The sequence below is a fragment of the Sphaerodactylus townsendi genome, linkage group LG03 (genome assembly GCF_021028975.2).
Source record: "Sphaerodactylus townsendi isolate TG3544 linkage group LG03, MPM_Stown_v2.3, whole genome shotgun sequence".
In the NCBI taxonomy this organism is placed as follows: Eukaryota; Metazoa; Chordata; class Lepidosauria; order Squamata; family Sphaerodactylidae; genus Sphaerodactylus; species Sphaerodactylus townsendi.
In genome coordinates, this window is record NC_059427.1 from 1627656 (window position 1) to 1643677 (window position 16022).

At 44.5% G+C, this 16022-nt stretch overlaps 1 protein-coding gene across 1 annotated transcript; it reads right to left on the reverse strand.

The window, feature by feature from the left end:
* Window positions 1–243: 243 nt before the first annotated feature.
* Window positions 244–15407, reverse strand: LOC125428887 (zinc finger protein 420-like). Its single transcript, XM_048489595.1, is given in 10 exon segments — window positions 244–2475; window positions 2638–3500; window positions 3502–4813; window positions 7474–7566; window positions 10741–10867; window positions 11154–11221; window positions 13926–13974; window positions 14133–14610; window positions 14918–14927; window positions 15220–15407. Coding segments are annotated over 10 exon segments (3792 nt in total). The 5' UTR covers window positions 15257–15407; the 3' UTR covers window positions 244–1720.
* Window positions 15408–16022: the final 615 nt, after the last annotated feature.

The window sequence follows — 16022 nt, forward strand, 5'->3', positions numbered from 1 at the left end:
CTGCATCTATGGCCATATCTTCAGAATGCCAGGTATCACAGAGGGAAGTCAGTTACACACTGTGTCCAGAGAGAAGGGAATGTTTGAGGTATATGTTGTCCATATCCCAGGGTGGGGAACCAATCAGTAAGTGTTTGGGTGGAACTTGTTATTCAAAGATGTGGTTGATACTGGTGTGTAACAGACTTCCCTCTGTGATACACCTCTGAAGATGCCAGCCACAGATGCAGGCAAAATGTCAGGAACAAGATCCACCAGACCACGGCCACACAGCCCGGAAAGCCCACCACAACAAGTTGAATCCGGTCGTGAAGGGCTGTTGCCATTTCACCACAGCTTCCAGACACCCAGCTAAAGTATCAGGATCGCTTCCTGAAGGACTTCACGTATCAGTGGGTATAGTCACGAAATCCTCTTGCCCAGAGATACACTCTGTCCTCTATTGTAGGGTAATAAGCACTGTGCTTGGTTGAGGATTGACTCACAAATTCATTTCATCAAAGCAAGGCACTGGGTGAAGAGATTATAATCGACAGTATTAAACACAAAGACAGAATAAAAACAGCAATGCTGACCCGCTCCAATCCAATTGTCTAATGAGATAATCTGTGAGGGCAATAATTTATTAACCCTAAAGGTCTGTGACACCCCTCCACAGAGTAGGACAAATAAAATGTGTGTTCTCATAAACTTCATTCCTAATATTTCAGGTGAAAATTGAACATGCCTGAACCAATACAACAGCAGTATAATACAAGCCTAGATTAACTAAAAAGCTCTAGATGATGACACCTGGAAAAGCTGGGCTTGAGGCTAAATCGTAAGATTGGAAGAGACCACAAGGGCCATCAAAGTTTTTGCAACACTGGACCCGTTTGTGTGGTTTCTCCTCTGTTGAATTCTGTGGTGCACTTTAAGATAAGCATTAATATGGTTTCTCCCCAGTGTGGATTCATCAGTGCACAGCTAGGTCCAAAAAAAGCTCTTCTAATAAGCAGTCAAATCTGACCAAAAGGTTTTCCACACTGCAAGCATTTATGTTGTTTCCCCCCAGTGTGGATCTGTCATTGACTCATTAGATTATTATTCCAAGCAAAGCTTTTTTCACATTCTAAATGTTTGCATGGTTTCTCCCCAGTGTGGATATACTGATGGATAATAAGCTGGGAGAACAGTTTTTTCCACACTGCACACAACTGCAAGGTTTCTCGACAATGCAAACGTGGTGATGAACCCACAGATTTGTAATCCGAGCAAAAAACTTTTCACACTACAATAACTAATATAAATTAATGAATTGTCAAAGGCTTCCACAGCCAGAGCTGTTGTGGGTTTTGGGCTATGTAGCCGTCCTCTGGTAGCTTTTACTTGTAATGTTTCAACCGCATCTATGGCTAGCATCTTCAGATGCATATCACAGTAAGATGTGTTTTTCTACATGATACATTTCACTGAGACATACCTCTAAAGATGCCAACCATAGATGCGGCAAGATACTAGGAGCCAAAAACTACTAGACCATGGCCACATTGCCTGGAAAACCACAATAGCTAATTAATGTGGTTTCTCTTTAGTGTGGATTCATTGCTGACCAAAAAGGTTGTCTTTCCACATTCTAAGCATTTATATGGTTTCTCTCCAGTGTGGATATATTGATGTGTAATAAGCTGTGAACATTTAGCAAAGATATTTCCTCACTGCAAGCGTTTTTATGGTTTCTCTATTCTTTATGGACATGTTGATGGGCTCTCAGATTTGTACTCCAAGCAAAGCTCTTTCCACAATCCAAACATTTATATGGTTTCTCCCCAGTGTGAGTATGTTGATGGGCCTTCAGATTTGAACTCCAAGAAAAGCTCTTTCCACACTCAAAGCATTTATGTGGTTTAGCCACAGTGTGACTGTGTTGATGTGCAGTAAGATGTGAACTCTGAGCAAAGCTCCTTCAACACTCCAAGCATTTATGTGGTTTCTCCCCTGTGTGGATTCGTCGATGACTCGCTAAATTGTCACTCCGAGAAAAGCTCTTTCCACATTCCAGGCATTTATATGGTTTCTCACCAGTGTGGATATATCGATGAATAACAAGCTGTGAACTCTTAGCAAAGCTTTTTCCACATTGCAAGCATTTGTATGGTTTCTCTGCAGCATGGATATGTTGATGGGCCCTCAGATTTGTACTCCAAGCAAAGGATTTTCCACACTCCAAGCATTTATATGGTTTTTCCCTAGTATGGATTCGTTGATGACTTGAAAGGTTGTCACCCCGAGCAAAACTTTTTCCACATTCTAGACATTTATAGGGTTTCTCTCCAGTGTGGATATATCGATGAATAACAAGCTGTGAACTCTTAGCAAAGCTTTTTCCACATTGCAAGCATTTGCACGGTTTCTCTGCAGCATGGATATCTTGATGGGCCCTCAGATTTGTACTCCAAGCAAAGGTCTTTCCACACTCCAAGCATTTATATGGTTCTTCCCTAGTATGGATTCGTTGATGACTTGAAAGGTTGTCACTCTCGAAAGCAAAAAAAAACTTTTTCCCACATCTCTAGAACATTTATAGGGTTTCTCTCGGTGTGGACACGTTTGATGATTAATTAAGCTTCGAACTATGAGCAAAAGTCTTTTCCACACTCTAAGCTATTCAATGTGGTTTCTCCCCTGTGTGGATTCGTCGATGACTCGCTAAATTGTCACTCCGAGAAAAGCTCTTTCCACATTCCAGGCATTTATATGGTTTCTCACCAGTGTGGATATATCGATGAATAACAAGCTGTGAACTCTTAGCAAAGCTTTTTCCACATTGCAAGCATTTGTATGGTTTCTCTACAGCATGGATATGTTGATGGGCCCTCAGATTTGTACTCCAAGCAAAGGTCTTTCCACACTCCAAGCATTTATATGGTTCTTCCCTAGTATGGATTCGTTGATGACTTGAAAGGTTGTCACTCCGAGCAAAACTTTTTCCACATTCTAGACATTTATAAGGTTTCTCTCCAGTGTGGACACGTTGATGATTAATTAGCGCTGAACTATGAGCAAAAGTCTTTCCACACTCCAAGCATTCATGTGGTTTATCACCAGTGTGAATACGCTGATGGGCAGTAAGGTGTTCACTGCGTGCAAAGCTCCTTCCACACTCCAAGCATTTATATGGTTTCTCTCCAGTGTGGACACGTTGATGGGCAGTAAGGTGTGCTTTACGTACAAAGCACTTTCCACACTCCAAGCATTTATGTGGTTTCTCCCCAATGTGGACTTGTTGATGGATAATAAGCTGTGAATTCTGAGAAAAGCTTTTTTCACACTGCAAGCATTTATGGGGTTTATCCCCATTGTGAATACATTCATGGGCATTAAGGTGTGCACTGTGAACAAAGCTCTTTCCACACTTTAAGCATTTATGTGGTTTATCCACAGTGTGACTGTGTTGATGTGCAGTAAGATGTGAACTCTGAGCAAAGCTCCTTCCACACTCCAAGCATTTATGTGGTTTCTCCCGTGTGGATTCGTCGATGACTTGCTAAATTGTCACTCCGAGAAAAGCTCTTTCCACATTCCAGGCATTTATATGGTTTCTCACCAGTGTGGATATATCGATGATTAACAAGCTGTGAACTCTTAGCAAAGCTTTTTCCACATTGCAAACATTTGTATGGTTTCTCTACAGCATGGATATGTTGATGGGCGCTCAGATTTGTACTCCAAGCAAAGGTCTTTCCACACTCCAAGCATTTATATGGTTTTTCCCTAGTATGGATTCGTTGATGACTTGAAAGGTTGTCACCCCGAGCAAAACTTTTTCCACATTCTAGACATTTATATGGTTTCTCTCCAGTGTGGACACGTTGATGGGCAGTAAGGTGTGCTTTACATACAAAGCACTTTCCACACTCAAAGCATTTATAGGGTTTCTCTCCAGTGTGGACACGTTGATGATTAATTAGCGCTGAACTATGAGCAAAAGTCTTTCCACACTCCAAGCATTTATGTGGTTTATCACCAGTGTGAATACGCTGATGGGCAATAAGGTGTTCATTGCGTGCAAAGCTCCTTCCACACTCCAAGCATTTATATGGTTTCTCCCCAGTGTGGACACGTTGATGGATAATAAGCTGTGAATTCTGAGAAAAGCTTTTTTCACACTGCAAGCATTTATGGGGTTTATCCCCATTGTGAATACATTCATGGGCATTAAGGTGTGCACTGTGAACAAAGCTCTTTCCACACTTTAAGCATTTATGTGGATTATCCCTAGTATGGATTCGTTGATGACTTGAAAGGTGATCACCCCGAGCAAAACTTTTTCCACATTCTAGACATTTATATGGTTTCTCTCCAGTGTGGACACGATGATGATTAATTAGTGCTGAACTATGAGAAAAAGTCTTTCCACACTCCAAGCATTCATGTGGTTTATCACCAGTGTGAATACGCTGATGGGCAGTAAGGTGTTCACTGCGTGCAAAGCTCCTTCCACACTCCAAGCATTTATATGGTTTCTCCCCAGTGTGGATACGTTGATGGGCAGTAAGATGTGACTTTTGAGCAAAACTCTTTCCACAGTTCAGGCATTTATGCGTCTTTTCTCTGTGCTGATGGCCAGGATGATGCCCCTGCCAGCCTAAGCTCCTTCTACTCTCCAAGCAATCATCAGGTTTCTCCACTGGGTTAATTCTTTTGAGTGAACCCTGAGCGGAAGTCCATTCGTTCCCCATCTTTTGGTCTGCTCCTGTGCTCCTTTTCTGCTGTTTTTCATCAAATAGATGTCGCAGTTCTCCTTTATACTTATTCTGGGGACCATCAGACTCTGGAATTAAAAAAAGACTGGTAACATCTTCAAGTCAAAGCATAACCGAGTAAACAAGGCCATTAACTGCTCTTCATAATGTCAGAATAGGAACAGTTTGGTGGGGAGACAAATTCTACCCTGTATTAATCTAATGTGGATGCTCCCATGAAGAGTAGCTCCATCAGAGGCCAGGTGGCTCATTGGAATTCCACATTTACAGGCAGACTGTCTCTGAAGAGATGTGCTTTTCATCTTCTCCTGTGCTTAAGAGGTTTCCAGGGACTTTTGCTGCCTACTGTGTGTAACAGGAGGCAGGACTGCAAGGATCTCTGGCCACTCTCTTCCAGTATTTGAACACAGAACTGGAGAGTGAGTTTGGAGAAGAGCTGTACTCCTGAGCTATTCAGACTCAATCTGAGCCCCAAATGGATAAAGCTCACTATTGTAGTATGCCCTTTTTTGAAACCAATTTGCTCTAAGCCCAATATCCTATTGCTGTCTATCCAGGATGAGAGTTTGTTCAATAAGTATTTAGCATAAAGCTTACCAGTTATTGATAGAAGGCTAATGGGCCTGTAATTGACTGGCTGATTAGGGTCTCCTTTTTTAAATATTGGTGTTACTATGGCATTGGTCCACGAAGAGGGGACTATGCCAGTGTTATTAACCGAAGTAAATAGCAAAGCTAGAAGCGGAGACCACCAGTCAATGAATGTTTTAAATAAATCAGGCGGAAGGACATCTGGGCTGGGGGCTTTATGGGACTTCAGTTGTTCAATCAAAGGTTTAATTTCTTCAGCGAGCACTGGAGGCCATGTAGGGAAGATGAAGGTGGAGCGTGGGGTGTCTGGGGCAGAAGTTCTGCTGTTGTCATCAAACACCTCTTGAAAGTAACAGAACCATAGATGTTGGTCTATGGTGGTTGTTGGTGTGGAAGAAGTACGCATACCACCAGCCACAATCTGCCAGAAACCCCTTGAGTCATTTTTCAGGACAGTCTGAATCAGGGGTTTCCAGTTGGATTCGATGGCGTTTTTCTGATTTGCTTGGAGAGCTTGCATTAAGTTTTGTTTCAGAATAAAATAGTTTTGGGGGAGCTCACTATATTCTCATCTACGATATAAGCTCAGCCTCCCAAGCCCTGAACTCTCTGGCCCTGCGTGCAGAGGTGAGGCAGGTGATGCCTACATACTGGGCATTTTCCGTGGTGGCTCCTTGTCTTGAAAATGACCCCCCCACCTTTGAAGTTGAATTGGAGATTACCTTTCGATCTTTACAGTGCATGGCCAAAACATGTCTTTCTAACCAAGCTTTAACTTAGAGAGTTAACAATTGAGCTCATTTAAGGTCTTCTTCTGACCTTAGGAGCTTTCTTGGGATATTTTTGCGTGTTGCTGAATAGCAGGTGGTTGGACTGGATGGCCCTTGTGGTCTCTTTCAACTCTATAATTCAAAGCAGTGGCTACTTTGATGCTCTCACTGTGCCTTTGAAATTTACAAATTGATCATTTGGGCAACATTTAAAATGTTTTGCTACTCTTTTGATCTTTGAACTAACTTGAGGTCTGGGGAAAGGCAGTTTACAAATTAATCAACATGTATTAAAGCTGAGCATTGTATAAACATTCCCTGTCAAGCTTGGGTACAAACAAGGCAGTATTTTGTTTCCCTTTTTAACTTCTGTTTCATACTTAAAGAAGCTTTCCTGGCTATTTTCATGTTGTTGCCTCTTTGTATGCGTGTGTTGTAATTTTTTTATATTTACTTCAAAATCTCTGCAAAATCCAAAACATTCACAGAGACACCAAATTGTAAAGTACTTAATCCATGAACACTTCCACTTTCTTCTGCACTGAATATGCACTTAGTTATTAAGCACTGAAATGAAATTAAATATTTAGCATCGTTATTAATAAAATGGGGCCAGGGCCCCGCTGGATATAATGCATTTCCGCAGGGCCTGTAAGACAGAGCTGTTCCACCAGGCAAACGGTTGAGGTAGCAAAGGCCTGGCCTCCCACCGCACGCTGTTCTCCTCCCCCAACCACCTGTGTTAGGTAAAAGGTTCATTTTATCTGCCCCTCCTTTAAGATCCAGCGGGGCTCAAGGGAAGTAAATATCTTCACCATCTTGTTTTCAGTAGATGCATGTAATGTTTAAAAAGTTTAATTTACAGTAGTTAATTATAATAGTTGTACTTATTGTGTGTTTACAATGTTAGAAACTCCTCCAAGGCCAAGGGGGTTGCTATAAAAATGTAATAAAATAATTAATTAATTTTTAAAATCTCACTTTAATCTGTTGGTTCCTATTTTGGTTCTCTATTGGTTTTTATAGTCCTTAACCTTCAAAACCATTAGTCACCAGTTTTTTCCCCACTTTTAACTAAATACTCTATCAAGGGTTTCCAAATATTCATGCACTTAATTAAATTCTTTGAGTAACAGAGTCGGGCCATCTCTGCCCACTCTTTCACCCATCATTCTTCAACTGTAGGTAATAGCTGGAGCTTTCCATTTTTGCACCTAGAGCATTCTTGCTGCTGTTGTACTACACAAAAACAAAGTTCTACTCTGTTGTTATACATGACAGCTGCACCAACAATACTATATGCCTTTTTGAGAAAACCCTTCATTCCCCAGCTGGGGAAATTTAACCAAAGACAAGTAAGTAGATACCTGCTGAGCTGTCTGTTTCTTCTACATCTTGGTCACATGAATCTCCCGCTTCTTCCACTGGGGATAGGAAATCAGGTTTGGGAACCAGAAGTCCTTCATTGGGGGAAGAAAACAGACCAATGACTTCCAGGCATTCCAACTCCAAGAAATATTCAGATTTTTAAACCAAGCCTGAACCTAGAAAGAGCCACCACGATACAGTCTCTTACCCCCATGGTCCTTCCAGCATAGGAACTCATGGGGATGGACTTCAAAAATTATAATTTACATTTTTTCAAGACTTATAAATCGGTCTTCTGTATTGAGGACATTTTTTATACCACTCAACCTGAAAAGAGCTCAAATGGCATACAGTCTCTTCCCTTCTTCTCCAGAATAGAACAAGAAAAAAGGCCCTGCCCAACTGAATCCAAGATGAGCCAGGCAGGCAAGAATTAAGCAAGTGAAGCTCATCATGACATGAAGCCAAATTTCACCTGCTAGAATCCTGTTTTTCAGAGATCTGCTGCCTGGTTTTACTGAACCTGTGAGCCACACCTGAGCCTACACTGGTGTCAGCAGAACGAACACAGCAGAAGCATCCCGATTCATCACTTCTGTCTGCCCCACCCTAATCTTCCTCAATTCTTGTGGGAGGCTGAAATGTCTTCGGGCAAGTAAACGTCTTTTTGAACTTTGGAAAATGCATATTGAGGGCCCAACACAAATACCGTGTTTCACCGAAAATAAGACCTATCATGATGTTTCAGGCTTTTTGGAGGAGGTTTAAAATATAAGCCCTACCTACTGCAAAAATAAGCCCTACCAGTAGTTACAGGTCAGGATGGTGTGATCCAGCAGGGTGCTCCCTGCCAATGAGGACGCAGCTTGCATCACACGCGACAGGGAAGCAACTGGGCTGCAATAAATTGTGAAGGTACCATATTTCCCCTAAAATAAGCCCTACCCTGAAAATAGGCCCTCATGCATCTTTTGGCTCACAAATTAACATGAGACCCTGTCTTATTTTCAGGGAAACACGATAGTATTGTTATTATTTCAAATGCTTGTTTCAATGTCTGCTCTGAGAGGACCACAATTCATGCCTGCTAGACAATCCCCCTCCTGTCAATGGATTTGCATCTGCCCTCAATATTTTATCCCCCCTGAACGCACCTGTGGGAAACCAGCATGCAGATCCTCCTCCTCTGACAAGTCCCTTTTCATTTCCCACTCAATAGTTATCCTACACACTAATAGTAACAGAGTCTGCCTGTTTCAGATAGGAACTATATTTATCAGCCTTCGCCAGCATGGCCAATCACATGCTGGGACAGGAGGGGCTGATGGGAATTGTAGTTCCTGAACATCTGGAGAGCCGCAGGTTCCCTACCCCTGGTCTAATTAGTATTTTATTTATTTATTTATTATTTGGGTTTATAAACCACTCAAGGGGTCAGTAGGCGGTGAACAAACAGGTGGGATAGAGAGTACTGGCATTGAACCCAAATACAATAAATATAGATTAAAACAGTTTCTAATAAAAAAAAAATAAACTCCTACCCCCCATTTAAAATGCAGCATTGCAGTAACTCCCTGTGACATGGCGCTCTTGCCAGTCACTTCCTCCATAAACCCCGAAAGGGAAGGGGTGGCAGGATCTCCATGATGTCATAAAGGAGGGCGAGGAAAAGGAGGGCCCCTTATCAACGGCTGGTCTCCCCAAAGGCCCGGTGGAACAGCTCAGTCTTGCAGGCCCTGCGGAACTCAGCAAGATCCCGCAGGGCCCGGACAGCTGATGGAAGAGCGTTCCACCAGGCAGGGGCCAGAGCTGTGAAGTATGCAGAACCTCCTCCCTTGCCTGTCTTGGAACCTTCTACATTTCCTCTTCAGAGTCTCTATTGGAAGAGCCCTAACAGAGTCCATAACAGTGCTGCTGGGAAGCGAGGTCAAGTCGCAGCCGACGGATGGCAACTCTGTAGTCCAAAGATGGACACCTTGCTGGTGTCCCATGCAGGAACACACAGCCAAAGCACTCCTGGCAGGTGGCCATCTGTTAAGGGGTGCAGTACTGAAGCGGGGTTCACTCCCCAGATAGCAGAGTTTGCACAACACTCACACTGGAACACACAGCAGGAACTGAGACGCACACAGCTATATCAGCTTTTTAAAAATCTATATCAGCTTTTTTAAAAAAAACCTCCAAAGGAGGAGACTCCACCACCCTCCAAGGCCGTGTATTGCATTGTTGAACAGCCCTGACGGTCAGGAAGCTCTTCCTACTGTTCAGGTGAAATCTCTTTTCTTGTACCTTGAACACATTACTCCTTATCCTAGTGTAAGGAATCAGTATAGTCCAGGCCAATAGTAACCGTAATCGTTCATTTATTGGTAGGCAATCATGATCTTCTACAGACAATGCGAAATCTGACCAGAGTTCCCCCCCACCCACCCCCAGCCGCCGCTTTTACGGGCGAAACTCTTCCCGCGAAAATGCAAAACCAAAACAACCCAACTTTCCCACCAACTTGGAGAAGTAGATTCACACAGAACAGAAGCCAAAGATGGCAAGCACGCAGTTATGCTGAGACCGAGATAAAGACGGGCCTGGGCACAATGCCCGGAGAAAGGAATGTGAACTCAAGGTTAGCTTCAGGCTTGTCAGGAAACCGAAACAACCTTACACCTAGTTTCTGGAGCAGCAGAAAACAAGCTTGCTCCCTCTTCAACATGACATCCCTTCAAGTATTTGAACATGGCTATCATGTCACTCCTCAACCTTCTCTTCTCCAGACTAAACATCCCCAGCTCCCTAAGCCTCTCCCTCCTCATAGGGCATGTATGACGACTGAGGCTGAGATTAAGCTTGGGAGAGCCACCCTTATCTCACCTCGGTCCTGGGTCCTTTTCCCTCCTAATAACTCCAGACAACTGATTTCTCAAAGATTTATTGTAAAAGTTCAATGGATTCCAGACCTTTGACCATTTTGGTCTTCCTCCTCTGGGCCCAATCCAGATTTGCCAATATCCTTCCTTAATTGTGGTGCCCAGAACTGGACTCAGTATTTCAGAGGAAGTTTGACCAATGCAGAATAGAGAGGTACTGTTACTACTGTTGATGCAGCCCAGAATCACATCCAAGTTCCAACCAGCATCACTTGTGCTTATCTTCCAAGAGTGGATGAGATCGGGCTAGCCTGAGCCATCCAGGTCAGACCGAGGGGTCTTTCTTGGAAGGAAGGACTTCTGCCTTCACCATCTATGAATCCAAAGGAAGGAGAGCCTTACCCAAAGAGGCCACCTTCTGATAGCTGTCCTCCATGACTTCCTTGTGAAGCCTTCTTTGGTCCGGATCCAGCAGAGCCCACTCCTCCTCAGAGAAATGAACAGACACCTCCTCAAAGGTCACCAGACCCTGGAAAGAGAAATAAAGATATTATCTTCACAGATAATGTAAGAAATCTTCCCCTTCTTAGGACAATACAAAAAACAACAACAATGGGACGCTGATATTCAAAATTCAAATCTCCATCAAACATTTTCAGTTTAGACTCAGTGCGCGGCACACGCAGCAGCCAAAGGAAAGGGGTAGAGGAGGATTCCCCCACTCAATACAGAATAGAGTGGTACTATTACGTCCCTGGATCTGGGCACTATGTGGGGAGGGCACTCAGGGGCAAGATCCAGATTTCTCCACTTACCTGACCAGGCTGTACAGAAACTGCTTTCTCTCCCCCACAAAGAGAAGGCAAAGAATGCAGGCCACCACCTGGAAAGATGAGAAAGTAAAAGGAAGGCGTTTTCCAGAACGGACAGGACTAAGAATGAAGAACTCTGAAATGCAAGGAACAGCCAGTTCCAAACCAACCGACACAGTTGCACCTCCCACCTCCACAATCTCTTTGCAGGTGTGCCAAAAACAGCCCTGCTATTGATGGAAGTATCAACAGTTCCCCTCTTGACAACTCAGCAAGCCACCCAGGGGGAGATGCCTCGTACACCTCCCCTTGGTTACATTTGCACACCTTATTCTTTCCCGTCTACAATCCCAGCCCAATCTTAGGTCTCGGAGTCTTAAGCCGATAAATGGACTCTGAAGTACTGATCAGTAGCATTTATTGAAGAGGTATCAAAGCACCACACTTGGCAAAGCCAGTACTGAAGAAGGTGGCGTTCACCGTCCCCTCTGAAAGCCCCCCTCCCGCCATCACAAGAGTTTGTGAAAAACAGATTTTGGAGCTGAGGCGTCCCAAGGCCAGCAGCCAATAGCAAGAGAGAACACCTGGCTTCCAGCCCCATGAGATAACGGATGTAATTATTTTCAAATGGGACAGAGGTACCAGGGGAAGCCTAGCTGTCTACGAAGCGTGTGAAGTCATAAAGTAAAGATCAAGGAAGTATGCACAGATGGCAGCGGTTACATTTAGCAGGCTGGTTACATAGATCTTTCTAGCAGCACTTATTTGTTGCTTTCAGCAGTTTCATTGAGCTGAGGACAAATCTCAACCACATAGACAACCTCCCCCTGACACCCAACAACATTATTTTGCATTGCCAGGAATTTTTGCAATTAAATTCAACTTTAGCCGCCATATTTTGCAGTCTGTGGGTTGCCTGACATTATGTAATATCTGCTGGGTGACTTTGGGCCGGTCACAGTTCTCTCAGAACTCTCGCAGCCCCACCTACCTCACAAGGTGTCTGTTGTGGGGAGAGGAAGGGAAATGGAGTTTGTAAGCTGCCCTGAGACTCTTTACAGGAGAGAAAGGTGGGCTAGAAATTCAAACTCTTCTTTTTCTTCTTTTTTGGGGGGGACACACACATAATGGCTCTTTTTAAGCATTTAAAGGGCTGTTACTTAGAGGAGGGCAGGGAACATAAGAACTAGCCTTCTGGATCAGACCAGAGTCCATCTAGTCCAGCACTCTGCTACTCGCAGTGGCCCACCAGGTGCCTTTGGGAGCTCACAGGTAGGATGTGAAAGCAATGGCCTTCTGCTGCTGCTGCTGCTCCTGAGCACCTGGTCTGCTGAGGCATTTGCAATCTGAACATCCCTGTTGGCTGGAGAGGACAGGACTTACAATAATGGGTTTAAATTATGATCAGAAAGGTAGTGGCTGGATGTTAAGAAACAATTTTTTCCGTAAGAGTTGTTCCCCGTGGACTCAGCTACCTGGGGATATGGTGAGCTCCCCCTCCCCGGCAGTCTCTGAGCAGCAGCTGGACAAACACTGGGGCAGGCTGATCCTACACCGAGCAGGGGGCTGGACTAGATGGCCACTATGGCCCCTTTCACAACATGATGATTCAAGGGGGACATTTAACACAAAAACACGGGGAGAAGAGCAGAGTATAAATAAAAACATTGTTACTATTATTAATGAATATCTAACAATTATTAACAAGTGGCCCTTCACAGGCACCAAGGAAGCAAGTATATTTACTGAGCTTGCACTGTATTCTGTTTTGAGGGGAATTCAAACCCCACCCCCCCAATGTTTTTTTTAATGATTGCAGGTTTTTCTGGAAACCTGGGAGATCTTTCAAGTTTGCAGGAAAATCTATGTAGCATCAATGTGGGCCCAGTCCATGGACTTAGATATCTTTCAATGAGAGACAAATAAATATATATCTTCTATACTAGTAGCTAAGTCAGCCAAACATTTGAATACTCAAATCCAGTGACTAGAGCAGCGAATGGGCAAAACAGTTCTTTCTGCAAACTTGAAAAGGGCCCCAGGTCAGCAGAAAAACATGAAATTTAAAAAAAAGTGAGGGAGGGGGTCTAAATCCCTGGACAAGAAAAGGAGTGTCTGCAGCTTTAAACAACAGATTCCCTCAGTGGCAGGTGCTAGGCAGTCACAGTGCTCCAAGACTTGGTTCTGTCAGTAAATGGAAAGGAAGGGGGCAGAGCGCTTTCCAGGCCCATTTTGGCCTTTGATGGAGGGCACCTTGGGGCCAGGTCCAACGAGAGCTGGCACTGCAGGTTGGCAAATGCATAAGAAGAGCTGGGTTTTATACCACGCTCTTTTCTACCTTTAATGTCTCAAAGTGGCTTACAAACTCCTTCCTTTCCTCTCACCAAAACAGGGACCTTGGTAGGTAAGTGGGACTGAAAGAGTTCTGAGAGAAGTGCAACCAGCCCAGGGTAACCCAGAGGGCTTCATGTGCAGGAGCAGGGACTGCAGGCGGGAGCTGGGAATCTCCTGGCATTGAACCCCAGTGAAATCCTTGTCCTCTGAAGACTCCATTTTTCAATGTCTGACATTAACCATCCTCATCTGAGAGTGTGGAGGCAGTTTTGTCTTCAGTGAAATTAAATCAATTCCAGGTTTTTACTGCCCCAAGTAGAATTTATAAACTGAGGAACTGGAGTGGAGCATCTTTCTCACACAGGACCCGGTGGAAGGGTGTGTGTGCATAAAAGCAACTCACCCACATTGAAGGAGAACACGCACTAACATCAGTCTTACCTGGCAAACCTGCTATATGGAAATGTTCCCATATGATCCTTTCCTGGACCTGAAAGAGAAGTGGAGATCCCACAAAGGGGAGGCTGATGAGAAAAGGAAGAAGAAAGCAGGGTTCTGGAAGACCGAGGTAATCCATGTTGATTTCAACAGTACCCTTGATCATGTCCTCTCCCCCCCCCCCCAACTACCCGGATGAAACCCTCTCACCTGTTGGTCCCGATTCTTGTCCTCTGCCTGGCTCAAGAGGAAGCCTTCTGCCAGGGCCACTGCCTGGGAACTGGTCTCTGCCCCACATTCCCTGACCCAGTTCCCCATCTCCGGGGGCAGGACAGCCAGGAACTGCTCCAGGATCACCAGGTCTAGCATCTCCTTCTTGGTGTGGCTTTCTGGTTTAAGCCACTGGTGGCAAAGAAGGTGGAGTTGGCTGCAGACCTCTCGTGGCCCCTCGGCCTCCTGGTAGCAGAACTGCCTGAATTGCTGATGCTGCACATCTGGAGGGAGGTTGTCTCCCGGGCTCTTCTGCGCTCTTCCTTCCCGCAGTTCCCTTCTTCTCTCAGCATTTGTGGCATCTGGGACTTCCTCTTCTTCCAGACCTGCTGGGTCAAACTCTCTGTTCATCCTCCTTCCCTCTCTGAACAGCCTCCGATGGGCCAGTTGGGCGACAATTTCCAAAGCTGTTCTGAAGCTGGAAAGAGGGAAGAACAATAAAAACCCCTAAAACGGAAAAGGTCATGGATGGCCCAATGCTGCCGCCGCACTACACAAAAAACAAAAAAGGCACAGTGGACTCTCAGATAACACAAAAGAAACCTGCTATAGGCAACACACACCGACCAATGAGAATGAATTAACTTATGTATTATCTGTCAAGAAAGCAATAAAGTAAAAATTAAGCAGTACAGTAGCATCCTAAACAGGCCACTATAGACATGAATACAAGGTCGCATAGGGGGAAAAACCCCCAAATGTGTCTAAGATGCACAAACATAAACCAAAGAGAAAATTATGGTTCCTTTTCATTGTAATGCATCTTCAACCACTTTCAGTGCACTTTGCAGCTGGATTTTGCTGTGCGAAATAGCAAAATCCACTTCTGTGTTCACTCGTGAAAGTAATTGAAAGCTTATTATTTCTACGCGAGTAGGGGAATTATGGCCCCAGACAGGCAGAATAATGCACTTTCAATCCACTTTCAGTGCACTTTGCAGCTGGATTTTATTGTGCGAAATAGCAAAATCCACTTGCAAACACTTGTGAAAGTGAATTGAAAGCGCATTATTTTGCATGTGCGGAAGGGGCCCATCTGAAGAATAAGGCCAGTCCTGGCGCATCAAAGCAGGAAGGTCCTTAATTCTTTAAGTGCATAATGAAAGACCTGTTAGGTCCTAAAATCTTCAAGCCCAATATGGAGATAAATAAGTCTGACGAACAAGGAAAAATCTTGCAGCAGAAGCCACAGAAAAGATGAATTCGTGGCAGCAGTAAAAAAACAAAACTGCAAGAAAAAGCAGTAAAAAGACAGAACAGCAAGAAGTAAACCTGAAGGCCACCTTTCTGCCCACCCCACCCCACCCTACCCTCACCCAAAGGCAGGCTGATGGGAAGGAAAATGCCCAAAGAGGGGCTAAATTTTGCCAGAGAGTTTTGGAGGCGGCAGCAGCTCGAGGAGCCCAGAAGGTGCAGCAGAGACCAATTTAGTTATGTTTGGTTGTGGTGGGTTTTCTGGGTCATGTGTGGTCTGGTGTGGATCTGTTCCGACGCTCTCTGCCTCTGTGTGGCTGCATCTTTCAGAGGTATATCACCAGGAGAAGCCTGGACACAGTGTGTCCAGTGAGGAAGGAAACATTGACACATTGTGTCCAGAAAAAGCAGTCCCTCTGGTGATACACTCCAGAAGATGCCAGCCACAGAGGCAGGCGAAACGTCAGGAACAAGATCCACCAGACCACAGCCACACAGCCCCGAAAACCCACCAAAACCAGTTGAATCCGGCCGCGAAAGACTTCGACCAGACATTAGTTCTGTTTAGTTACTGGCATCGCACGGCTTTTTCTAAAACCCCAAATGCGACAAACTAACCCCCCCGGCCCCGCCCCA